The sequence below is a fragment of the Manis pentadactyla genome, chromosome 15 (assembly GCF_030020395.1).
Source record: "Manis pentadactyla isolate mManPen7 chromosome 15, mManPen7.hap1, whole genome shotgun sequence".
Lineage (NCBI taxonomy): Eukaryota > Metazoa > Chordata > Mammalia > Pholidota > Manidae > Manis > Manis pentadactyla.
The window spans coordinates 23,738,640-23,766,488 of NC_080033.1; the positions used below are offsets into that span (position 1 = coordinate 23,738,640).

A 27,849-nucleotide genomic window follows, 5' to 3' on the forward strand; every position below is an offset into this window, starting at 1 on the left:
TCCTGGTACTACTGTAGTTACCATTCTGTGGATCAGCCCTATTTATTCTAAAGACTTCTTGCTTTGCAAGAGTATTCAATGAGAAGATATGCAAATTCTGTAATATCAGATAAGAAGAGTAACAGTAGAAAATGTCAGCATTAGGGAAAAAGACTAAAAGAAAAAACTGAGTGACTTGAGTGCTTTTAGCCAAATGAGGATTAACCTTTCCTTATCACTGGACATTTATTTGCTGGGGAAATGAAAAGCTATAAGAATTTAGTCCTCGATTCCAAGGGACTTATGTTTCAATGATAAACAATAGTGTACTTTTTACAAAGGAAAATGACTATTCAAGGAAAGACAGGCATCAATCAGTAGGAATGAATAAACTATTAAACTAGCCTCCACACTGGATTCTGTGCTTCATCCTCCAATCTATCTTCCTCATTCATTCATTCGTTATTCACACATTCATTCATTCACCAAATACCTACTGGCCAACAAGTGATAAGCATTCTTCTCCTGGGAGATTCAGCAAGAAAAAAAGACACAAATCTCTGCCTTCTTGGAATTTATAATCCAGAGCAGATAGAGAAGAGAACAACAAACTGAAACATAAAAAGTAAAGCAGAGAAGGCGATAGAGAAGGAAGGGGATGTGATCTTGAAGTGTGATCTTGAAGGTGGGCAAGGAAGGCCTCACTGACAAGTGACAATGGAAACCTGAAGAGGTGAAGCAGTGAACCATGTGGAAAAGACCAGTAAGAGGTCAGGAGGCTAAGAATTTACCTATAAAGGAGCCAAAGGATCAGCTGGAGAGGTAGCAATAAATCCAGGAAAATGCGTGGCCTGGAGTCATGAAAACATGCTAATAGGTCAAGTAAAATGAAGACTGAGACATGACCACTAAATTTAGCAATGTGGAGGTCATCAGTAACATTCACTTGAACTTTTTAAGAGCAGTGCCATGGCTGCATGCTGACTGGAGTGGGTTCCAGAGAGAGAATGGGAAGAAAGCTGTTCCTTCCTTTGACAAACCTTTTGGGGAGTTTGTCACCCTTTTGGGGACAAACAAAAATTTGGGGGAGTTTCGGTGTTAAGGTGAGCAGGAAAATGGGACAGTGCTAAAAGAGGAAGTGGGGATAGAACAGACTTTTCCTCTCAGGATGGAAAAAAAAAAGCAACAGAATCAACTGCGAGAGTGATGTGATTACATAGAAGATTGGGGACAGGATTTTGCACACACGTTTGAGAAGAAAAGTCAGCATAGATGGGCGCAGATCCATGCAGACTAATGCCTTCAGTTTGCTTCTATTTTATCAGTTAATGGTGTTGAGAATACACTATCCCAAAATATGAGCCTTGGCAGACTGAATATTTTAAGCTGAAGGAATCTGAGAAATGGCAGATGCAGGAAGGACTCTCTGACCTCTCCCTTCTCCCCTGAAGCAGGTCCTAAGATTCTTGTGAGAGGTGCTCTCCCTACACTCGGAGAAAAAGAACATCTTTATCTCCAAAGATGGAGGGAGACTGAAAGGAATTGCAACAGGCTTTGCTAAATTCCCCCCAGTTCATTACCCTTTTGTTCTATTATGTTCTTTCAGGGCTTTCCAACCTTAAACAAAAATGGATTAACCATTTCTTTGGGTCTTCATTTCCTTATGAAGGTTCTCATGTCACATAAAACTTGTATTAAATAAATTTGTATGCTTTACTCTTGTTAATATCTGTCTTTTGTCAGTTTAATTTACAGGATCCCAGCCAGAGAACCTAGGAAGGAAGAAGGAAAAGTAATTTTTTCCTCTCCTATACAGTGAAACAGGAAGCAATGCCATCAGCTCACAGTGAACACTGGGTAAGGTCTGGGGAAGAAAAGGTAACATAGTCATTCAGGAGAGCTGGGGAGTAAAGTGTAAGCTGGGGAATAAAGATGAAGGGAGTGTAATAGGAATGCCAGGCAGCACTTTTTAAAGGGGCCATTTGGCGTCTTCCTTCCTTACTAATTAGACAAATTTTAAAATAAAATATTTGGGTTTCTGTATTATTTAATCCCTGCTACTTTCTGAATTTTCTTTTTGTTTGTAATAATTCTTCAGATTACTCTCTTGGGGTTTCCAGGTCATGTTATCTGCAAATAATTTTACCTCTGCCTTTCCGAGTTTTGTACTTTTTACTTCTTTTCGTGTTTTTTTTTTCTTTTCTTGTTTGTGTACCTCCAAAGCACTGTTAAGCAGCAGTAGTAATAAAAATGCTCTGGTGCTGTGATATTTCCAGCCACATGTACCTACTTAAATTTATTTAAAATTAAAACTTAAATTCCTTGTTCCCGAGCATATTTGGCTAATGGCTACAGGATTAGCACAGCACTGATAAAGAACTTTCATCACAGAAAGTTCTATTGGATAGCATTGCTCTAGTGTTGCCCTAATGAATAAGGTCTAAGCATTTGGTTTGAGATATATACATGCTTTACTAAAAAAAAAAATGTGCATGCAGGGAAGATGGTGGAGTGAGTAGTTCAGAGGAAATCTCCTCCCCAAAACATATATATTTATGAAAATACAATAAATACAACTATTCCTAAAAGAGACACCAGTGGATGCAGTACAACAGCCAGGATACATCTACATCTGCGAGAACTCAGCATCACACCAAGGGGGTAAGATACTAGCCGCGGCCAGGCGGGACCCGAACGCTTCCCCACCCCAAAACCCAGCAAGAAGAAAGGAGTCGGAACGGGGAGGGAGTGAAAGCCCAGTACTGCTAAACAACCAGCCCTAGAAATCCGCACCTGGGACGCAGACACAAGGTGCACGGGGTGCTGGATATTAGAGAAACGGAAAAGCAAAACCTGTGGGCAGGTCCCTGCAACCGGCGCCCCTGAGACAAAAGAAAAGCGAGTGCTTTCTGCAAGTTTTAAAGAAACAGGGACCCCATAGCTGGACGAAGTTGTCCTGGCAGCTGGGAATACCGGGGAAACTTAGACGCCCTAAACGGAGGCAGTGCAGCTCTGAAGCCCCTCATAGGACTAGGCAGCCTGCCAGTCGTTCCTCCAACTGGCGCGGACCCCGACACACGGGCCCAGTAGCAAGAGAGTGGGAGCGCGCACCGGGGGCGGAAGCGCTACAAGGAACCGAGAGCAGATCCGTGTGCTGCAGGGCTAGCCCGCAGCAGCACGACCGAACAGCCCGGGCGCGGCTCGCGTGCACCGGCGGCAGTGAAGTCAGAGTCCGGTAGAAGCCTGTGCGGAAAAGCCCTGTGCGCACCGGCAGCGGAGCCAGAGGGAGCAGGCGCGCTCCCAGGAACTGACCGGAATCCCAGCCCAATGCACAGCCGCCTGGGCCAGACCCAAAGGCTGCTGCTGCTACACAGCTGCCCGGCAGGGTCACTGCTAGCATGGAGGAGTGCACCTGGCGTGCCTGCCACTCCCTGCAGGGCTCCACGCTGCTCTGACGGACACCCTGCCCACAGCAGCTTAGGAGATCAACCCGGTGGCTGCTCCAGGAGTGCAGGTAGCCGTTACAGGCAGTGGAAAAGGGCAAGGCATCCAGCAAGCAGGAAAGTACTTTCTTCTCCCAGCTGACACACCCACAACCTGCCTGCAGCCACTGCAATCACCATGAAAAGGCAAAAAAAATCTGGTCCAGACCAAGACAGTTACACCTGAGAAAGGATCTGCAGAGGCAGACCTAACCAGTCTCCCTGAAAAAGAATTCAAAATAAAAATCATAAACATGCTGACAGAGCTGCAGAGAAATATGCAAGAGCTAAAGGATGAAGTCTGGAGGGAAATTACAGATGTCCGGAGGGAGATCACAGATGTCCGGAGGGAGATTACAGAATACAGAAGTGAAACAAACTCTGGAAAGATTTATAAGCAGAATGGATAAGATGCGAGAGGCCATTGATGGAATAGAAACCAGAGAACAGGAACGCATAGAAGCTGACATAGAGAGAGATAAAAGCATCTCCAGGAATGAAACAATATTAAGAGAACTGTGTGACTAATCCAAAAGGAACAATATCCGCATTATAGGGGTACCAGAGGAAGAGGAGAGAGAAAAAGGGATAGAAAGCGTCTTTGAAGAAATAATTGCTGAGAACTTCCCCAAACTGGGGGAGGAAATAGTTGCTCAGACTACGGAGACCCACAGAACTCCCGAGAGATGGGATCCAAAGAGGTCAACACCAAGACACATAAAAATTAAAAAGGCAAAGGTCAAGGACAGGGACAGAGTATTAAAGGCAGCCAGAGAGATTAAAAAGGTCACCTACAAAGGAAAACCCATCAGGCTATCATCAGACTTCTCAACAGAAACCTTACAGGCCAGAAGAGAATGGCATGATATATTTAAAGCAATGAAACAGAAGGGCCTTGAACCAAGGATACTGTATCCAGCACGATTATCATTTAAATATGAAGGAGGGATTAAACAATTCCCAGACAAGCAAAAGTTGAGGGAATTTGCCTCCCACAAACCACCTCTACAGGGTATCTTAGAGGGACTGCTCTAGATGGGAGCACTCCTAAAAAAGAGCACAGAACAAAACACCCAGCATACGAAGAATGGAGGAGGAAGAAAAAGAAGGGAAAGAAATAATCATCAGACTGTGTTTATAACAGCTCAATAAGCGAGTGAGGCCAGACAGTAAGGTAGTAAACAAGCTAACCTTGAACCTTTGGTAACCACAAATCTAAAGCCTGCAATGGCAATAAGTACATATCTTTCAATAGTCACCCTAAATGTAAATGGACTGAATGCACCAATCAAAAGACACAGAGTAATAGAATGGATAAAAAAGCAAGACCCATCTATATGCTTGCTTACAAGAGACTCACCTCAAACCCAAAGACATGCACAGATTAAAAGTCAAGGGTTAGAGAAAGATATTTCATGCAAACAACAGAGAGAAAAAAGCAGGTGTTGCAATACTAGTATCAGACAAAATAGACCTCAAAATAAAGAAAGTTAACAAGAGATAAAGAAGGACATTACATAATGATAAAGGGCTCAGTCCAACAAGAGGATATAACCATTATAAACATATATGCACCCAATACAGGAGCACCAATATATGTGAAACAAATACTAACAGAATTAAAGGAGGAAATAGAATGCAATGCATTCATTTTGGGAGACTTTAACACACCACTCACCCCAAAGGACAGATCCACCAGACAGAAAATAAGTAAGGACACAGAGGCACTGAACAACACGCTAGAAGAGATGGACCTAACAGACATCTCTAGAACTCTACATCCAAAAGCAACAGGATACACATTCTTCTCAAGTGCACATGGAACATTCTCCAGAATAGACCACATACAAGGCCACAAAAAGAACCTCAGTAAATTCCAAAAGATTGAAATCCTACCAACCAACTTTTCAGACCACAAAGGTATAAAACTAGAAACAAATTGTACAAAGAAAGCCAAAAGGCTCACAAACACATGGAGGCTTAACAACATGCTCCTAAATAATCAGTGGATCAATGACCAAATTAAAATGGAGATCCAGCAATATATGGAAACAAACGACAACAATAACACAAAGCCCCAACTTCTGTGGGACGCAGCAAAAGCAGTCTTAAGAGGAAAGTACATAGCAATCCAGGCCTATTTAAAGAAGGAAGAACAATCCTAAATGAACCGTCTAATGTCACAATTATCGAAATTGGAAAAAGAAGAACAAATGAGGCCTAAGGTCAGCAGATGGAGGGACATAATAAAGATAAGAGAAGAAATAAATAAAATTGAGAAGAATAAAACAATAGAAAAAATCAGTGAAACTAAGAGCTGGTTCTTCGAGAAAGTAAACAAAATAGATAAGCCTCTAGCCAGACTTATTAAGAGAAAAAGAGAGTCAACACACATCAACAGAATTAGAAACGAGAAAGGAAAAATCACAACGGACCCCACAGAAATACAAAGAATTATTAGAGAATACTATGAAAACCTATATGCTAACAAGCTGGAAAACCTAGGAGAAATGGACAACTTCTTAGAAAAATACAACCTCCCAAGACTGACCCAGAAAGAAACAGAAAATCTAAACAGACCAATTACCAGCAATGAAATTGAATCGGTAATCAAAAAACTACCCAAGAACAAAACCCCCGGGCCAGATGGATTTAACTTGGAATTTTGTCAAACATACAGATAAGACATAACACCCATTCTCCTTAAAGTTTTCCAAAAAATAGAAGAGGTGGGAATACTCCCAAGCTCATTCTATGAAGCCAACATCACCCAAATATCAAAACCAGGCAAAGACCCCACCAAAAAAAGAAAACTACAGACCAATATCCCTGATGAACGTAGATGCAAAAATACTGAACAAAATATTAGCAAACCGAATTAAAAAATATATCAAGAGGATCATACACCATGACCAAGTGGGATTCATCCCAGGGATGCAAGGATGGTACAACATTCAAAAATCCATCATCATCATTCACCACATCAACAAAAAGAAAGACAAGACCACATGATCATCTCCATAGATGCTGAAAAAGCATTCAACAAAATTCAACATCCATTCATGATAAAAACTCTCAACAAAATGGGCATAGAGGGCAAGTACCTCAACATAATTAAGGCCATATATGATAAACCCACAGCTAACATTATACTGAACAGCGAGAGGCTGAAAGCTTTTCCTCTGAGATCGGGAACAAGACAGGGATGCCCACTCTCACCACTGCTATTCAATGTGGTACTGGAGGTCCTAGCCATGGCAATCAGACAAAACAAAGAAATACAAGGAATCCAGATTGGTAAAGAAGAAGTCAAACTGTCACTATTTGCAGATGACAAGATATGTACATAAAAAACCCTAAAGACTCCACTGCAAAACTACTAGAACTAATATCGGAGTTCAGCAAAGTTGCAGGATACAAAATTCACACACAGAAATATGTAGCTTTCCTATACACTAACAATGAACTAATAGAAAGAGAAATCAGGAAAACAATTCCATTCACAATAGCATCAAAAAGAATAAAATACCTAGGAATAAACCTAACCAAGGAAGTGAAAGACCTATACCCTGAAAACTACAAGACACTCTTAAGAGAAATTAAAGAGGTCACTAACAAATGGAAACTCATCCTGGCTAGGAAGAATTAATATCGTCAAAATGGCCATCCTGCCCAAAGCAATATACAGATTCGATGCAATCCCTATCAAATTACCAACAGCATTCTTCAAGGAACTGGAACAAATAGTTAAAAAATTCATATGGAGCCGTCAAAGACCCCAAATAGCCAACGCAATCCTGAGAAGGAAGAATAAAGTGGGGGGGATCTCACTCCCCAACTTCAAGCTCTACTACAAAGCCACAGTAATCAAGACAATTTGGTACTGGCAAAAGAACAGAGTCACAGACCAGTGGAACAGAATAGAGACTCCAAACATTAACCCAAACATATATGGCCAAGTAATATTTGATAAAGGAGCCATGGACATACAATGGGGAAATGACAGTCTCTTCAACAGATGGTGCTGGCAAAACTGGACAGCTACATGTAAGAGAATGAAACTGGATCACTGTCTAACCCCATACACAAAAGTAAACTCCAAATGGATCAAAAACCTGAATGTAAGTCATGAAACCATAAAACTCTTAGAAAAAAACATAGGCAAAAATCTCATGGACATAAACATGAGTGACTTCTTCATGAACATATCTCCCCGGGCAAGGGAAACAAAGGCAAAAATGAACAAGTGGGACTATATCAAGCTAAAACGCTTCTGTACAGCAAAGGACACCATCAATAAAACAAAAAGGTATCCTACAGTATGGGAGAATATATTCATAAATGACAGATCCAATAAAGGATTGACATCCAAAATATATAAAGAGCTCACACACCTCAACAAACAAAAAGCAAATAATCCAATTAAAAAATGAGCAGAGGAGCTGAATAGACAGTTCTCTAAAGAAGAAACCCAGATGGCCAACAGGCACATGAAAAGATGCTCCACATCGCTAATCATCAGAGAAATGCAAATTAAAACCACAATGAGATATCACCTCACACCAGTAAGGATCGCCATCATCAAAAAGACAAACAACAACAAATGTTGGCGAGGTTGTGGAGAAAGGGGAACCCTCCTACACTGATGGTGGGAATGTAAACTAGTTCAACCATTGTGGAAAGCAGTATGGAGGTTCCACAGGCTGCTCAAAATAGAAATACCATTTGACCCAGGAATTCCACTTCTAGGAATTTACCCTAAGAATGCAGCACTCCAGTTTGAAAAAGACAGATGCACCCCTATGTTTATCGCTGCACTGTTTACAATAGCCAAGATATGGAAGCAACCTAAATGTCCATCAGTAGATGAATGGATAAAGAAGATGTGGTACATATACACAATGGAATATTATGCAGCCATAAGAAAAAAACAGATCCTACCATTCGCAACAACATGGATGGAGCTAGAGGGTATTATGCTCAGTGAAATAAGCCAAGCGGAGAAGGACAAGTACCAAGTGATTTCACTCAAATGTGGAGTATAAGAACAAAGGAAAACTGAAGGAACAAAACAGCAGCAGAATCACAGAACCCAAGAATGGACTAATAGTTACCAAAGGGAAAGGGACTGGGGACAATGGGTGGGAAGGGAGGTATAAGGGCGGGGAAAAAAGAAAGAGGGCATTACGATTAGCATGTATAGTGCGTGGGGGACATGGGGAGGGCTGCGCAACACAGAGAAGACAAGTAGTGATTTTACAGCATCTTACTACACAGATGGACAGTGACTCTGAAGGGGTATGTTGGAGGGACTTGGTGAAGGGGGGAACCTAGTAAACATAATGTTCTTTCTGTAACTGTAGATTAATGATACCAAAGTTTAAAAAAAAAGTGCATTCATTTTCCTTTTAGGTTTTACTGAGATGGAATTCACATACCATACAATTCACTCAAAGTATACAATTCAATGGCTTTTGCTATATTCAGTTATGCATACATCACTACAATCAGTTTTGGATCATTTTCATTATGCCAAAGAGAAATATGGCACCCCTGAGCTGTCACCTGCAAATCTCTCACATGCTCCAGTGTGATGCAATCACTAATCTATTTCTGTCTCTTTACATTGGCATATCTTTGACATTTCATACAAATGCAATAATTCAAGATGTGGTTCTTTGTGCCTGGCTTGTTTTCAAGATTCGTCTACATAGCACATATCACTTATTTCAAAATTGCTGAATATTTCATTGTATGGATATACCACATTTTATTTGTCCATTCATCCACTGATGGACATTTAGGTTGTTTCCTCTTTTTGGCTATTATGAAAAATGCTGCTATGAACATTCATATACAAGTTTTTGTGAGGAAGTGTTTTCATTTTTCTCAGAAGTGCTAGGATCATAGGTTAATTCTGTGTTTAACTGAGAACCTGCTAGACTATTTCCCCAAATGGCTGTATCACTTTACATTCTGACCAGCAGTACTGAAGGGTTCAAATATCTCCACATCTTTGTCAACACTTGCTAGTATCTTTTTATTATAGCTCTGCTATTGGGTGCAGTGCTATCTCTGTATTTTGATTTGAATTTTCCCGATAGCTAATGAGGTTAAGCATCTTCAAATGTGCCTACTGGCTCTTTGTATACCATCTTTGGAGAAATATCTATTCAAGTCCTTTCCTCATTTAAAAAATTACATTGTCTTTTTATTATTGAGTTGTAATAGATATTAAGACCCTTACCAGACATGATTTGTAAATATTTTCTCCCACTTCTGAGTGCTGTCTTTTCACTTTTCTTGATAATGTACTTCGGGGCACAAAATTTTCTAATTTTGATGAAGTTCATTTTAACTACTTTTCCATTAGTCACTTGGCTTTTTGTGTTGTAATTGAAGGTTTGGCCTAACACAAGGCTATGAAGATTTATTCATACATTTTCTTCTAAAACCTTCTTGGTTTCAGCTCTTACATTTAGGTCTATGATCCATTTTGAGTTAATTTTTGCATATATTATGAGGAAAGGGTCCAACTTCATTCTTTTGCACATGAATATCTAGTTGTCACCAGACCATTTGTAGAAAAGATTATTCTTTCTCCACTTAATTGTCTTGGTACTCTTGTAGAAAATCAACAGACCATAAATGTAAATGTTTATTTCTGGACTCTCTAAACTATACTGTTGATCTATACATCTATCCTTATGCTAGTACCACACTGTCTTGATTATTGAATCCTTTTATTAAGTTTTGAAATCAGGGAGTGTGAGTCTTCCAACTCTGTTCTTTTTAAAAATTGTTTAGACTATTTTGGCTCCTTTGAGTTTGCATATAAATTTTGGGATTAGCTTGTCAATTTCTTAAAAAAAAAAATTTCACCTAGGATTCTGAGAGGGATCATGTTGAATATGTAGACCAATTTGGGGAGTACTGCCATCTTAACAATATTATTTTCCAATTTATGAACATGGCTTAAGTTTTATCTCTTTTGTTAAATTTATTCCTAAGCATTTCATTCTTTTGTTGCTTGTAAATTAAATTTTCTTAATTTCATTGGTTTTTGCTCATTGCTATAAACATAATTAATTTTTGTATATTGCTCTAACAACCTGCAACCTTGATAAACTCACTTGTAAGTTCTAATAGTTTTTTTAATGGATTCTATATAAAAGATCATGTCATGTCAAATAGAGACAGTTCTATTTCTTCCTTTCCAATTTAGATGCCTTTCATTTTCTTGCCTAATTTCCCCGACTAGATCCTCCATACAATGTTAAATACAAAAGGCTAGAGCAGACATCTGTGTCTTATTTTTGATCTTAAGGGGAAAGCTTTCAGTCTTTCGCCATTAAGTATGATGTTAACTGTGGGTTTCTGGCAGGTGCCTTTTATGAGACTAGAGCTCTCTTCTATTTTTAGTTTGTTGAGTGTTTTTTTTATCATGAAGTGTTGTCAAATTTTGTGACATGCTTTTTGGTGTCTTTTTAGATAATCACATGGTTTTTGTCTTTTATTCTCCTAATGTGGTGGGATCATCCACTGCAAACTCATTCTTATTTTGAGTTATATATGTTACAAGGAAATGTTTGAATTTTTTTCAAATACCTTCTTTGCATCTTTTATAGTACTAACAAGCCAGTATAGTAATAGATTTCCCAACAATTTCCTTTGTATTCTTGGCAGAAAAATAACTTTTTCCTGCTGTGTCATGCTTTTAATGTGTTACTAGATTCTCTTTACTAGTATTAACTAGGATTTTTGGTTCAATATACATAAGTGGGATTAGTCTCTGAGTTTTGTTTTTTCATATTATCTAGACTACATAGTTGATTCTCATTATCCATCTATTTGTAAATTTGCCTACTAGCTAAAATTTATTTGTAACAACAAAACTGACAGAATCAATTGCTGTGCTTTTGCAGTCTGTGCAGAGTGTTGAAAGATTTGAGTCACCTAATGTGCATGGTTCCCAACTGTGATCTGCCTCTTGTTCCAGCTCTCACACAGAGCTGATCAATCAGAAGATGAAGGGAGTAACACAGTGCAACCCAGTGGAGGAAGCCCCACCTCTGGGGCAAGGGGGATGGGGTTTGACTAACAACTGTTAGTGGGGCAGCCTCAGGCAAGCCAACTTAACTTTTCTAAGCCTCATTTTCTCTTTTGTAACATAAAGAAAACAGGCTGCCAGGAGTTTTTAGGATTTAAGATAATAACCATGTATGATATATGTGTGTATGTATTACATGTACATATTTCCCCAGCAGTAATTCAGTGTTCTCAGTGACTTTATAGAATATAACTGTTGGGAATAAAGAGAACATAACTGCTGGTAATAATATAGTTATACTCTGATCCTCAGTTTTTGGTGTGTTTTGCCTGATTTATAAGAATAGTTTGGAAGTCTTTCTCTTTGGTGTTCTAGAATAGCTCAAATAATTGGGAATATTTTGATTCTTCAAGAGTTTGGTAAAATTCCTCCATAAAAATCAGTGAGGTCTGATATTTGTAGGGGTGAGGGATAGGTAGCTCTTTATCAAGCTTTCTCTATCAGATCTATAGAAATAATTGTGCTTTCTGGGGCCAGTTTTGGTAATTTATGTTATTCTAGAATATCATCCATTTCATCACTTCATAATTTGCATAGTGTAAGAATATAGTAATTTATCCTCCATTTACCCCATGGTCCCAAGTACATAAGCTGGTGAGAATTATGCCTGAACTTGCCTGGGGCTTGCCCCACCTTCTCTCTAAATATCCCGAGCCTCCCCCAAGGCAACAAGTCAACCATGAAGGGGAGACTCACCAAATCGAAGGCTGGTGTTGGGCGAGAAGACGAGCAACCGGGGAAACGGACGGTGAGCCCGTGGAGGAGAATCGGGCAGTGAGGGTTCCCAAAGCAGCTCAGGTTCCCGGAGGAAGAGCAAAGTCAATGGGAGAGCCTCATCCGAGTCACGGCACCAATGAAAGGGTATCTCACCGCGACCCTCCTTACCCAGAATGACTCAGGAGACACGGGCCCACGCAAGAGACTTTATTATCTGAAAGAGAAAGTGGCTGCCCCAGAGGGGGAGAGAGAGAGTGAGAGAAAGAGAGAGAGGGGGCAGCAGGACAGCGAGACAGAGAGGAAAGAGAGAGCAGAGAGAGGAGACAGAGAGAGAGCAGCAAGAGCAGAGAGAGAGAGCAGTAAGACAGAGAAACAGAGAGAGCAGCAGCGTGGTGCAGAGAGTTGTGTCTTTTATTGTGGTGGATCCGCTTGGCCTGCTGCCTTGGGGGAGGGTTGGGATGTTTAGAGATAAGGTGGGGCAAGCCCCAGGCAAAATTCTCACTGGCTTATGTGCTTGGGACCATGGGGTAAATGGAGGATAAATTACTATATTCTTACACATAGAATCAAACAAAACAGTCTCCTGCAGCTCTTTACTGTATGGTCTCTATTTCTACTGCCATATTGAAGGATCTCTGCAGTTATTTGTTATTTTTTATTTGGGAAATTTGTACTCCCTATCCCATTTTTTTCTTTCTTTAGTTTTCACCCCCAAAATAATCATTCATTTATGTTTTCCTACTTTGTAGTTGATTAATTTCTCCTCTACCTTTATGCCTCCTCTGTTGCTAGATCATTTATATTCTAATTTTGTAAGTGGAATAATTCATTTGTTTATTCATTCTTATTTCATAATATAGTATTTAAAAGTGTTAGGCAGGGAAACAGATATGAGCAGGGTGGAAAGAGAATAAGGCCAGTAAAGCCCACTAGAAGGGATTCAAAGAGTTAAACAATGAAAAATAGAAAGCTCAGAAGGCAGGAGCAACTTGGCCTAGAAGTTTGAATACTCCCCAGATAAAGAAAAGTATCTCAGCATAGCCTATCCTTTCATTGTGTCAATTAGCACATACCATTGTAAGATTTACTTTAGCTGGCTCAAAGGCCCAGCTTTTTCATGAAGAATTCTATCTTAAAGCTAAGATTGCATTTTCATCAAACGGATGGTGGCTCAGCCCACATTAGAGGTAGGGCAGACAGACGGTCTTGAGTGATGCGCTTCCAGACAGAAGCTGATATCCTGGAAAAGAATCAAAGCAGTATATTTCTTGTGTTAAGATAAAAAAAAAAAAAGAAGAAACCTAATGTCTTATCAAAGATGAACATTCTGAGACCATTTGGCAGGTCCACACCTGGCCCTTTGTCACTTTCCTGAAAATCCTCAACTACCTATAAAGCCCGACCCTAAAACCTTAGGTGTGCTCCTCTCTCTGAGGTCACCCACACTTTCTAAGTGTGTAACTTTAATAAAAGTCTTTCCCAACCTTTCAGTGTGCTCCTGTCTGAAGTTGCCCGCACTTTCTAGGTGGGTGCAGCCTTAAAACTTTATCTCAATCTTTCAGCATGCATCTTCTATGAGGTAGTTTGCACTCCCCTTTCTCCAAGTGTACACTTGCTCTCTTTATATAAAGCTTAAACCTTTCAGGGCGCCTCTCCTCCCTGAGATCATCTGCACTTTTTCTCTCTTTGACTGCCTCACTACTGTGTCTCTGCCCTTCAATTCTTTGTTGCGGTGGGGACAAGAACCAAGGAAAATACACAACGCCCCCCCTAACAAAGGTATAGATTTTCTTCTGAGTACTGCTTTAGCTGTATTCCACATCCTGAATATGGCTTCCATCATTTTCTAGATTTCATTCATAATTTCTATAAATCAGTTTTAATTTCCTCTGTGACCCAGAAGAAATTTCTTATTTTAAGAAATATTTTTAGATTTCCAGGAAGTAATTTTTCTTAACTAGTTAGCTCTGATTTTTATTTTAATGAATGAATAAATTACAAAAAAAGACACTGTGAGTTCAGGCCATTCCCCTCGTCAGGAACAAGCTATGATTATGCGCTTATCACATTGTGATTAGAGAATATTGTTCATATAATTTATTTTTGGATGAGATTTTGTTAATGGCTTAATGTCAATATTTTATTGAATGTTCTGTGGATTTTTTATTAGAACATATATTTTCTTTAGATATTGATAAGATTATATCTATCATATTCATTATTGTCCCTAATTCTTCTATATCCTTATTTTTGTCCATCTGTTTTTGAACTGAGAAAGAATTAAACACTCAATACTTAGGTGTTTCTGTATTTTTGTAATTGTATTTTCTATGGTTTTTACTTTATGAATATTGATGCTAAGTTATTTGGAGCACGGATAGTTTTATCTATGGTCTGCATTTTTAACATTGAAAATTTGCCCTTCTTTCTTTAACATTTTGTGTGATACACTCTTTTCCTTTTTTGCATTTATTTAGTAAGTCCTTATCCATACCTTTGGTCTAATCCTTCTAAGTAACTTTGTTCTGGGAGGATCACATAGCATGTGATTTGGATCTTGCTTTACGATCCAGAGTTCTTATTAGGTGAGTAAAGTACAATTGTATTTATTTATATAAAAATATTTAGATATATTTGTTAATACATTTTGTATCAGGTTCTTCTTGCTCTTTAGAACAATCCTTTACTATGTGAACTGTGTCTGCTTGTTTCTGCGTGCGTCTTTTAATTTGGAAGATTTATATTTTTTGTTCTGAAGGTACCTTTATAACTTCAAAGGATAACTTAATTATTTATTTCGATGTATAGTATCTACTGATATTCTATAACAAGTAATGATAATCTTATGAAATTTATACTGCCCAATTTGACTTGGTATTATTTTCCTTGGAATTTTCTTTTGTATACTATATATCTAATTCTTGACTTATTTTAAAACAAAACTCCTTCACTTCTAGCTATAAAAGATAAATCAGGATATTTCCACCATCTTTTCCCTTCTTCTTCTAACTTGTGTTATTATATTATTTTGTTACTATTAGATAGTAATTATAACATTATGTTATTACATTGTTTATATATGCTTTGTTCTGTACCTAGTCTTAGTCCTACTGTTGAATAAATTTGAACCTTACTGATGATCTTTCTGCCATTGTTTTGCCTTTTACCTCTTGGCTGGATAAAGTTTGCCTCTACCAATTTCTTCAGGTATCCTTAAAAATATATATATTTTCCAGAATAAAAAAATTTGTATGGTGCTACTTGATGGAATGACTGGATTAAAGTATGTAAACACACTCTCTTATGTGAATCCTTTATAGATATAACTTGTCTTTCAGCATTTATTTGCTACTGTGTAAAAGTTGGAGCCAGATTAACCCTTTTCTCTCCTTATTGGTAACTTGGTCTTTTTTCTGGATGTCCAAAGGTTTCTCACCTCTTAAATCCAGTAATTTTGTAGAATTAGATCCTGCTAATGATTTTTCTAGGCCAAGTTTTCCTGGGACTCATTGTGCCCTCTCAATTTGTAGATTCGTCTTCTTTTATTTTGAGAAAGTTTTCTTGAATTATATCTTGAAGCCATTTGGTTCTCTTCTTTTGGGACACAAATGTGTTTGCTGTTGCCTTCCTCAGCTGTCATTAATACTTAAGTTTACTAATTTAATTTCATTTATTTTTATTAGTCCCATCCAACATTTCTCTTTCTGTGCTTTCTGAAGACTCTAGTCTCCTGTGTGTTGCTTTCAACACGGTAATTAATTCTATTAGTTATAGCTTAATTCTATTTCTTGCCTAAGTTCTGCCAGTTTATGCCTCCTGTTCTTTTGTTATCTTTCTAGAGAAGATAATACTTGTGAAGATGGTATATACCTTCTTATTTTCCTGCTTTGAATTCATCTTCCATGGTGGCAAATGTTTTATTTCATTTATTTGTTAATGTATCATGTTCAGTCATAATCTTCATGTCCCTGCTGTAAAATTTTTCTGGTGGCTGCTTTTTTCATCTCTTATTTGTTCTTGTTTTTCTCTTCCCTTTTTTTTCTTGCAGTATCATTGTACAGATCTTGTGCTAGTTCCTTTCGATTACTAATCATTTCTGAGTGTGGCAAGTTCTTATTAAACCAGCTACTTGCAGGAAATTCATTTGGGGGAGAAGCCACAGCCTTAACTCAGGACGGGTTTACAAGAATGAGATCCTTAGACTTTTCCTCATTTTAGTCAACTGAGATTGGTAGCCTTGGGGCTATTCAAGATGCAAATTTACTCTCTAGCCCAGTCTTCTTAAATTCCACTTTTATAAAAATAGCTTGTCTCTGTGATTACTCCCTTTACCCTGCCTAGCTTGCTGCTCTTTCATACCAAAGTATATGTAGGGAAGCTTCTGTCAAACCTCTTCACATGTAACCCCTGGTCCTACCCAGGGGACCTTTGGTCTTACTCTTCATGATACGCTTAGCAACTTTGGAGAACTAGGCCTTGTGGCTTCATCTGAGATCTGCAGCCCTGAGGCTCCTCTCTTGGTACTGTTCCACACTCCTCTGAGTTTCTCTATTTTTGACAGCTATTTCTCATATAATGTGGATTACAGACCTCTCTTAGCTTCATGAAAGATGGAATCTGTTTTTCACTTTCCTTAAATGCTCTGAGGTAATTCTGAAAAAAGGGACTGACATCTTTACACTGCCACTTTAAAACAAGAAGTAAAGTAAGCAATTTTAGGGGTCTAACCACACAATTAGAAACAATCTAACCAAAATTGGGAGCATAGGAGTAGTAAAATAACTAAGAGTATAACAATTTCAAAAATATTGTTATATAACTGTAAATATTTACATAATAAATATTAAAGTTTTTGAAAATATATAACTATATGTGGAAAAAGCACATTATGTATCTGATTATAAAAACTATATTGGGATCATAAATAAGTAAAATACATACACATATAGGATGAAGAATGGAAGGGAACAATGAAAACTGGTTTTTGTTAAAGGTAATGAATACTCAGTAATGTCTTTCATTTAAAAATTCTGTCATCACAGTACAGTCTGTGAAATAAAAAATACATGTTCAAAATATAAAAAGAATCAAGACCATATAGGTTTTTACTCTAGCATCTACTAAATACAAATTAAAAATGCACTGACTGGTTCCTCACTTGCCAGTACTTAACTATATCTTATCCCTGAATGCAAGCTCCAAAAGTTGTATTCTTCTGCTTTAGTTCCAACCTAGATCTTTTATAGCCGCCAGTCATCTCCCCATCTTCCCTACCTTCCCAACTTGCCTCACCCCAAGAGGCTAACTCTACTTCAAGTAGACCATTATTATCACTATAGACCACCGATGATGTACTGGGCACCAGGGAAGTACAGCAAGTAAGAGTGTGGGCTTTGAACTTTTCGTCTGTTTTGCTTTAATAAAGGGCAACCAAAAAAGCAGGTTGCATTTAAAGGACATTTTCGAGTCAAAATGTTTGGTTTTGGAGACAAAAAGATTAGATACTTGTAAAATGCACCTAAAATAGTGCCAAACACATAGCAGACATTTAATAATGGGTGTTCTTAAAAAATCTCATATATTTTTCCAGTTTCCCACCAAGGGAAATATAACACAATGGTTAAGACAGTAAGAGAAGAACTTCCTAATTTAAAAAATATTTTAGGATAGGATACTACATACATACTTTCTATGAGCATTTAAAACCAACATCTTCTACAGCTTTCAAGTTGCTCTGTTCCAAGGTTCTCACGTTTCAAATACTAACATTGCTATGAACACTTAGAAAATAATTTTGAATGCACAGACTCAGTGTGTGATTTGTTTATTTTATAAGCAATATTTTAACTCTCTGCATAATTGCAACTAATTTGAAGTATTCAAGAGAAGATCAAAGCACTTCCATAAAAAACTAGCCTAGCAATTTTGGTAAGTTACCACAAATACAAAAGGACAACAGATTTACACTTCTCAAATATTCCCAACATCCTCCATTATAAAAACGGTGTAAATTATAGGACAAAATTTATAAAGGCATATTAACTCTGAAAATGAGATTTTCCTTGGGCTAAGTAATGTCTCTGATCAGTAACACCTCTGATTTTCATTGGTTATTCAAAGATAATATACACATATTTTTAAATTACATAAAATTTAAAATTTAGTTCCTCAGTTGTACTAGCTACATTTCATGTGTTCAACAGCTATACTGGACTTGTGGCTACTGTAGTGGACAGTACAGAGATCATTTTCTTCACTGCAGAGAGTTCTATTGGAGAGCACTGGGTTTATGTCATCTAAGATAAAAAAATAAGCCAAAAGCCTATGCTAGAGGTATCATCAGGTTTGAGAAACAGAACATCGGAGGATTCTTCTGTGATACACACACATGCACACACATACACACATGCATGCACATGTACATACACCTGCTCTGTAAGATACTGCTTGAATAAAGAGGGGAAAAATGCAGTGAGACTAATCTCAATTGTAAGTTTCAGGGGACGGGTGGTGAGGAGAAACCTGTCAGAGCACCAGCCCGTTTTATAGCTTCTCCCAGATGGTAGATGAACACAGGCAGAAACTAGCCTAGGGTCTCTTTCTCACTGTACACACTCCTCAAACAATCTTGCCCACATTATCTACAAGCTGGTAATATGAAAATGTCCATTTTCAACACAGTTGGAACTCCTGCCTTTGGATCCATAAATCCAGCTTCCTTTACTCTACATCTCTACTTGCACTGTTTTTACAATGATTCACTGTAAAACAACATATCCAAACCAGAACCTATCTTTTCCTGAATTGCTGCCCCCTGTGTAATAAAGAATTTGGCTGGTCCTTGTCCCCAGTTCCTGGGAGGAATAAACCCTCAAATTTTCCGAATGAAAAGAGTATCTTTGTTATTCATGGTGGACTCCTTAGGACCCACATCAGATAGTCTCTGCTAAGAAGGTTAACTCAGGATGGAGGCTGGCCATGACAACCATGTGATTACAGGGCTGGGCTTCTGGGCCAGCTGTTATCAGCAACCTCTGGGGAGTGGTGGGGGACTGTGCCCTCAACCTATGAGTTTGGCTGAACTCTGGATAGTTGGTGTCAGAAGTTATTGGACCCTCCAGATCTGCTCCAGCTGCAGGGCTCATTATCACAGTGAATGGCATAGATACCCATCTATTCATCTGCTAATGGGAGAAGGCAGGTCATTACTGGTGATTCTTCCCTCTCAGTCATCCTCCACACAAAAGATCAATCAACACAGCCTTCCAAGTCTACCACCAAAAAAGCTGACTCTGTCCACTTCTTTCCAACTTCTGCCCAGGCTACAGAACCTGACATGTTCTGGTCTTTTCCTCCCTTTTACCATTCTCCTCACTGCTCATTAAATTCTGGCCATATGTGCTTTCTCTCTGGTACTTGACAAGTTTATTCCTACTTTAGAGCTTTTTACTTGTCTCTCTGTCTGCTTAGAATGTCATCACAGGCCTTAGCATGGCTGGTTCCTTCTTATCATTTAAGTCTATGTATACAGCTTTAAGTCATCCTCAAAATGGTCTGCTTTTCCTCCCAATTTCAGGTAGCTGCTCAGTAACTATCTCATCACCCTGTTTGATTTTTTACCACAGTACTTATTTCTTGGTAGTTTCTGGCTCTTTTAATCTCATCAGAATTAAGTTCCATATCATATTCAAATGCTATATTCTCGGTGCCTAGGTCAGTGTCAGGGACCCATAAGATAATCATTTACTGAATGTCTTAATTGGATATTCAGATATTACTGAATCCAAGGAACTGGATTCTTTTGGTGGTTTCCTCTCACTGTAGTCTTGCCCTAAAGTGCATTCTCCACACTGTAGCCTGAGCCATCTTTGAAAGACACCAATATGATGACATCACTGCTTCACTAAAAAGAGCTCATTCCTATGTTCAAAGAAAGGTCGAAGCACAGAGGAAAGGTCGCTTTGTGATCTGGCCTCTGTTTACCATTCCGAATATGTTCCTCTCCCCATCTATTCTCCAGCCAGGCTGAAATATGCCTATATACCTTAAGCACTCCAGACTCTCTCACACCTCAAATTTCCTGTACATGTCTGTTCCCTATGACATTCACCTTTCTAATTTGCCTAATTAAAGCTTCTCATCCTTCAGGTCTCCTTAACCAACACTTCCTACAGAAAACCTTCCCTAATCTTCCAAAACTGGGTTAGGCTATTGCTCCTGTCTGCCTCCACAATACTCCATCTCACCCCATCACAGCCCTGATTTTGTCTGCCTGTATCTGCCTCAAGAGCGTAAGCTCCTTGGAGGTAGGGGCCTTGTCTTATTTGGTGGTTTTGCTACCGCTGAACACAGTGCTTCCTTGCAAAATGTACATGTTCAATATATATTTATTGTATTAAATTATTACACTGGAATAGCTGCTGGCAAATTCAGAAGTCTTCATTATTCCTTCCATGTTCCCCATAGTGTTTAAAGGTTATCCACAGAAAAGGCGCTCAATAAGTACCAGTTAAAAGTATAATAACTTCCTTAACCTGGTAAGAGTAAAGAGGGAAAAATCAAGGATGCTCAGGTTTCTTGATAATGAGGTACATTTATTTAAGGATACTAACAAAGCCACTTTTAAGTTTTAAAGAGCTAGACATATAGTTTAAAATTAAGTTATGTGATATCTTTCAGCACATCTCCTTACTACAGTTATTAGCATTAAATTTCATCTATATGCCCACACAGGGATATCACAACATTTATTCAAAATAATTGTGTTAATAAATATGCATTAAATTGTGTAATTTTAGGGAATCTGTGTATAAGCACTCCATTTTAAAGAGATATGGGTAAGTAAAATTTTTCTTGATAAGAAAAACTACCAATTGTCACTGAAAGATAAGAATTATTATTCTTTGGTACCATGACAATTTGCATAAATATATATAGACAAATACATGCTGTACTTATAAAGCAGTATGACAGACTTTTAAAATAAACACATTAGAAGTTATTCATATAAATTACATTTGTCATCCAAAGTAGTCTCCATTGGAGACTCATCCCAGTAACAGAACCAAAGCTCAAAAATATTTTGGGAAACCCTCTTTGGAAATTGTCTTTAGATGCTGCATTGATTCTTTTGAATATTCTCACAGATGACAATCTTTTGACTTGAAAGTGAATTTTACCTTTTTAAGCAACTAGTCATTAGAAGCCATGGTAGTAAATAAGAGCAAAGATCCTAACAATTTGGATCAAGTGTAAGATACATTTGGATGAAAAACACTGGCAATGTGCACTGTTTTATATCAAAAACACTTACAATGAAGTCAGTTTCCTTGTGTAAGTGATGTACTTGTTCTGAAAATAGTACCAAATTAAAAGACAATTAGAAATGTTTTAAAAGAGACAGAGAAGAAAGACAAGGAAACTGATGTTTAAAAGTCAGACCCTCTTGAGAATATGATGAAAATTATGGCTCCTTTATTATTCACAATAACTAATATATGGAATAAACCTAAGTGGCCATCCATAGATGAATGGATAAAGAAAATGTGATACATATACACAATGGAATATTACTTAGCCACAAAAAGAATGAAATCTTGCCACTTGTGACAACATGATGGATCTAGAGGGTATTATGCTAAGTGAAATAGGTCACACAGAGAAAGATAAATTCCGTATCTTTACATGGGCAATCTAAAAAATAAAACAAAACAGAAATAGAGTCAAACACAGAGAACAGATTGGTGGTTGTCATAGGGGAGAGGGATGGGGGGATGGGCAAACCAGGGGAAAGGGATAAATAGGTTAAAAAATACTTCTAGGTTTGATTATTGTAACATGGTTCTGCTTTGGAGATCTGGGTGAAGATTATATGGGAATTCTTTGGACTAATTTTACAATGTTTTGTTGACTCTGGAATTATTTCAAAAGGTTAAAAAATAAATATGCATTAAAAAATATATATATATGCATATATAACCTAAACAAAAAAACCTGATCACAGTGTCAAAAAAATTAAAAAGAATGGCTCCTTTCCCCAGAAAAATAATGACTCCTCACCCCAACCTGGATTACATGTAATATTAAAGGTATAAACACATTGAGATCATCTATGGAGATTCATAGATTCCACAGTGTAGAGCGGTAGCTTTTTAATTTTTTTACTGTACCTGACAGAAAAAAAAAATGTATACTGTGACCCAGTTTGTGGAGCTATACATACAATTAAAATAAAAATTTTACAATTCTCAACCCTAGTATGTGTGCTAGTACTTTTTTTTTATTTCACTAAGAAAAATGCTACTCATGCTCTACTGCACCAAAATCACAATCCAGAGTTTGAATACTGATTTACAGTAACTGCTACAAAACTGGAGTAAGTTAATGAAAATGATTGACTACAAAGATTCTGATTACAAAGTTCTGAGTAAAACACAGAGTTTTTACTCTATAGCCAAACCTTTTAAAAGATTGGATTCTTTATGGCAAAACTGCATTGTTTTGGTCATTCATCTGTATGGCTACCACTGATAACTAAATCACAGAACAGTTATGGAAACTTCATACCTTAATATTAGAAAACCATAAATCATTTTCATGTAAAGTGGCCAAGTAGACAGAAGTAAGAAGTCCAATGCAAAGGGCAATGGTTCCACCAACTGTAAATGACAGAATCTTCCATAATCTTCTATTGGTATAACCTTTAAGGAAAATGAAACAGGTAAATAACAGTACAGAATTTAGAATTTAAGAGTTCTATTTCACACTATCAAGTATGCTAAGTTCTAGCTGCCTATCATTCATGAAGCTTTCCCTGTCCCTAGCGGATAGATAGGGCTCCTTTCTGATTCCACAGACTTGTTTTCACGCTTTTATTATTTTTACCTTATTGTAATTAACTGGTCACTTGTCCACTTTGCCAACGAGAGTGTGAGCTTCTTGAGGATAAGTATATTATCTTATTCGTCTTAATACCTAAGGGCCTGTGTTTGGCCTACTTCAATAACTGGTTTAACTCTGAGGGTTGTTAAATGGAGGAATAAACGGGTTACATGTCTAGAATATAAACTGTCTTTTAGGTCTAATTACAATTTGTGGTGTATTCATTAAAAGATACCAAAAACCTGATTACTTAAAATTTAAAAACCCACAGGAAAAGAAATCCATCATAGCTCAAGGGGCATATAAACTAGGCAAAATATTTATAGCACATAGAAGAAAGCTTAAATATCCTTAATATAGGATAAATACCTTCAGGATAATAAAAAACAATGAATATTCCATAGGAAACAGAGTAAGAACATGAATATGCAATGCACAGAATAAAAAAAGGGCAATAAACTTAATAGACAGGAAAAAAAAGGTTCAAAGTCATTAGTATTAAAGAAATGCAAATCAAAACACTAAGCTCTAACTATTAAAATGTTGGTCAATTTGATAGCTTAAAAATGCTAATACTATCTTTTGGTAAGGGTACAAAAAAACCCCGGATTTTTCAAGCACTGCTGGTAGAAAAATAAACTGGTACCTCTCTGGAATGCAACATAGGGAGTAAAAGCCACCAAAGTAATCATACCATTTGACTAAATTTAGGCATATGCCACAAATAAATAAGGTTTTAAACAAACATTTGGCCACAAGGATATTTATCACAGTTCTGTTTGTATAGGTAAAGGGTTAAAAATCATTTAAGTATTCAACCAGGAATTAAATAAATTATGCTACAGCTACACAATGACTATACATCGACAATATTTTAAAAATACACTGACATGTTTATAACATAAGAGAAATATAGCAACATAAAAAAAGCTAGGGTCTCAATGTTGCAAAACTACGAATGCTTGAAGGTATGTAAGTGCAGAGAGTGACATTTAGACAGCAAGAAAAAGTGTCATAGGTAGTAGTCTCAGGATGGGTGGGTTTTGGGGAATATTTTTTTCCTGTTTTTTGTTTTTCTTTAGTTTTCAGTTTTTTTTCTGACATGAATAAATATTGTTTTGGTAAAATGAACAATCCTTAAAGTTATGTATTAATTTAAAAAACAAACTTGAATTTGCATTGTCCAAAACTGCTAAGTTGGATGGCATGACTTAATACAGATTAACTTTATTTTATAAAACTGTTTCCCCAAATTACTTTGCTAGCTCTGGCTGGTATAACATGGCTGCAATTAATATGAATTCTGTCAAATATCCAAAATAGCTGATGGACATGGAATTTTTCATGCCTACTTTAAAAAATCTTGACAGCGCTTAGTTAAGAAAGCAACTCTGAAGGCAGTAAGTTGGTAATTAATGTCATTTGATGAATGGCTTTGCAAGAGTCTTCAGCGTTACATAAACAACTTACCAAATTCTAACCACTCTCTCACAAGAAAAAAGCAAAGGAGAAAATTTCAGGAATTTGACTAAAAATAAATTAAAAATGTTTGATTCATCTTTCAACACTTTATTAAAATGAGAAACTCATTCAGAGTAAGGCTGTATAGTGTCAACAGCATACACAAACCAGAAAAATTAGAAACAGACTAAAATATGAACAGTGTGGGGGAAAGCATTACTCTACAAAGTCAGAGGATCAAACTGTTACAAACAAAAGCTACTGAACAAGAGGTGAGAAACAAGGGGTTCTACTCAGAGCTCTTTCATCTTTTATCCAATTATAACTGTCAGGCCAATATTACCAAAATGTAGTCAAATTATTTGTTAAACTAAAAATTAGGGTATTAGAACAAGGTTTCTCAACTGTTAGGTCTCACTGAATTTTTATCCTATCAGACAATGATATTTTCACACGCAGAAATAAAAGCAACCTCCTAAAATGTTGCTTTAATTTAAATCACCTACCAGATGGCAATTTATTTTCCAACTTCACATTTTCTTCTTGTGCTGCATAATCCTCAGAAACTTCTGTGGTTTTTATTCCTTTTCTTTGCCTGATGGATATCATGCTGTCAAAGACTTATACGCATTGTCCTTCCAAACGTTCCCGCTCCTACAAACAACAGTGAAGTCAATTGCCATCCATAAGCAGTTACCTCCCTCCTGAAAACATCCTGTGCTAAAGTGAATTTACTTGAGCGTATTCCCTAGCTTAGCATGCCCTCCCATTTTCCCATTTTAACCAGCCTTCAAAGCTACTCAAAGACACAACACAAATATTTACTTTATATTAACACACCATATTTATGAAATGCCTATTTTACAGCAGGCACTACCAAGAGCTAGGAATACAGGTAAGCATCCCAGACAAGCCCCTTTCTTCCAGGAAGCCTTTTTTCTTTGGATGCGCCAGCCCCTGCTGATCCTTTTCTTTTCGGAGCCATAGCAGTTACCATAAAATTTATCACATAATTATGTAGTTTTATATTCTTTTCCACAGTTCTGTATTACGTGAGAGGTATTCAGTAGTAAATCTGATAGACTGATTTTGAGGAATTGAAGTACTGATTTGTCTCAGGTATCTGAATTTTCATACTGCTGTTCTTTAAATCAATTCACACAGAAAGCTTTAGGAATGTGCCTCAGTGGTGATGGCAGCGGGGGTGTGCCAATCAGGGCAGCTGCTATCCCAGGGAGCAACAGTGGGAGGAAGACAGGGAGCAGAAGCCTGGTTTGGAAGCAGCAAGTGGGAGGCGTGGGTATGGTAGCAGTGAGTAAGCTGGCTACAGTCACCAGAACATCTTGCTTCACTCCTCTGAATGTGATTAACGTTTTACTAATAATTTATTAAGTATGCCCAGTTGCCGGACACGATTGTGTGGGCAGTTTAATTCCTAAAGGTAAACAACTTGCTCTATAGAAAAGAACCAACCAACCGACATCGTACAATTAATTTATTCACTCATTCATTCAAAACTAAGTGAGAAGCAAAACATACTTTTAAGTACAACATAAAATGGAGCATCTGGAGCTGCGAGATAGAAAAGGAAAATCCGCAAGGTCGTAGTGCCAGAGACGGGCTCACCCCATAATTACTTCATCCTCGAGTCGTGCCCTATCTAAGGGCTCAGAGGGGAGTTGCAAAAACCCCACAACATACGCTCTAACACGTTACAACAGAAGGGAAACAAACATTCGAGTGCCATCTACGTGTCGGGCACTGTGCACAGCCCTACAGCACCAGGCCCCCACAACGCCGCGCAACAGCGGCCGGACACGTTGAGTAACTTGCTTCAGGTCACCCGAGGAGTCGCGCGGCCGCGGAGGCCAGGCACCAACCAGGCCTCGTCTCCGCCCGCGCGGCCAGAGCGAAGTCGCCCGAAAACGCGACCGCCCTCCGCCAACTTCCTCACTCTGGAGTTGCCGCCCTGGGCCGCATTTCGGGCGGACGAACGCGCAGCCCCGTCCCACACCCGGGCAGCCGAGACGCTGCGAGGGCCAGCGCCTCACCCCCTAACTGAAAGACGCGGCGGGGCGGCCCGCAGGCTTTCGCTCGTCGCGGCGGAGTCCGCAGAACGCCGTCAGGCAGGGCTCAGCGCAGCCTGCCTGCCGGCCACTCCGGGGTCGGCCGCCGAAGCCCCGCGCCCGCGCTTCCCCTCGCGCCACCGCGGCCCCACACGCTGCCACAGACCTGCGGCCTCAGCCGTCGTCGCACGGCTCCAGGCAGGAAAGGAGGCTGGCCGGGCTGGGGGTACTGAGGGCCGCGGGGGCGGGGCCGCACGACAGCACGCCACACGCCGCGGGGACCACGAGGACCGGGTAGCCTCGGAGCTTTGTGCGACACCCCAGAAACGGGGAACAGGGGGCGTTAGCGGCCCCGGGGAGGCCGGGCCGCTGAGGCCGTGCCCATAGGCCCCGGGAGCTGTCCGTCAGTGTGAGCCCCCGCCCCGTCTCGTGCAGCGCCGGCCGGAAGGAAGCGGCGCACTTCCGTTGGCCGGGTCTGGCGGGTTTGTTAAGTACTGTGACCCACCGGGGACTGCGCGCGGAACCGTGGGATAGCCGCCGCCAACCCGAGGCCTCCACGTCCCTTTCTTCCCCGCAGACTCCCGCCACTCCTAGGCCAGGAGAGACGGGCGGCTCGGAAAGCAGGCGCCCGGCCCCGAGAGGGGTCGCCTCAGGTCGGATGGCGGGAGCTGTGGTGCCACTGCGGGTGGACTGAGCGGGGGCCGGCGCGGAGCCCCGCACAGCTCTTAACCGCGCGGGTGGGTGCGGAGGGTTCGGTTAGACGTGTTGCGTGTAAGCCCACCGACCACGCGGCCAGCTCAGCTTCCCAGCCAAGTGAGGTATGGCGCGCCCCCTCCCGAGTCTGGACAAATTCCCAGGTCCCGGCTGCCGCTGATGTGTGCTCGGAGGTCTTGGACTGACCACACAGGAGAGTATCCACAGAGATACTTTGGCGTCTCCAAAGATTCCCCTCTTATGTTGGGGGGGCCTATTTCCTTTTTAGGTTTGTCTTCCAGAATATGCTCCCGTGTCAGTCCGTCAACGAACTGGAGTGTAAAGCCTCTTGAGAGCGCTACAGTGCGGTACACCTGGATATCTTTGTTAATTGCACTGCAAACAGCAGTGTAACAGATAAAAAGCCTTTTGTCAGCAGATACACAAGCCACATGTTAAT

The 27,849-nt window shown here is 39.2% G+C and overlaps 1 protein-coding gene across 6 annotated transcripts in view; it reads right to left on the reverse strand.

Annotated features, from left to right (window-relative positions):
* The window catches only part of DPY19L3 (dpy-19 like C-mannosyltransferase 3), an 83,170-nt gene extending 55,321 nt beyond the window's left edge, over nucleotides 1–27,849 (reverse strand). For 2 of the 6 annotated variants that reach the window (XM_057493008.1, XM_057493006.1), the window contains exons 1-2: nucleotides 22,855–22,979; nucleotides 13,362–13,528 (exon numbers count right to left, since the gene is read on the reverse strand). In XM_057493008.1, coding sequence (XP_057348991.1) covers nucleotides 13,362–13,364 — 3 coding nt within the window. In that variant the 5' untranslated portion in view covers nucleotides 13,365–13,528; nucleotides 22,855–22,979. Of the gene's footprint in view, nucleotides 1–13,361; nucleotides 13,529–22,854; nucleotides 22,990–25,136; nucleotides 25,285–26,862 lie in introns of those variants that run through there. The other 4 variants (XM_057493010.1, XM_036929821.2, XM_036929819.2 and 1 more) reach the window with 3 other exon arrangements.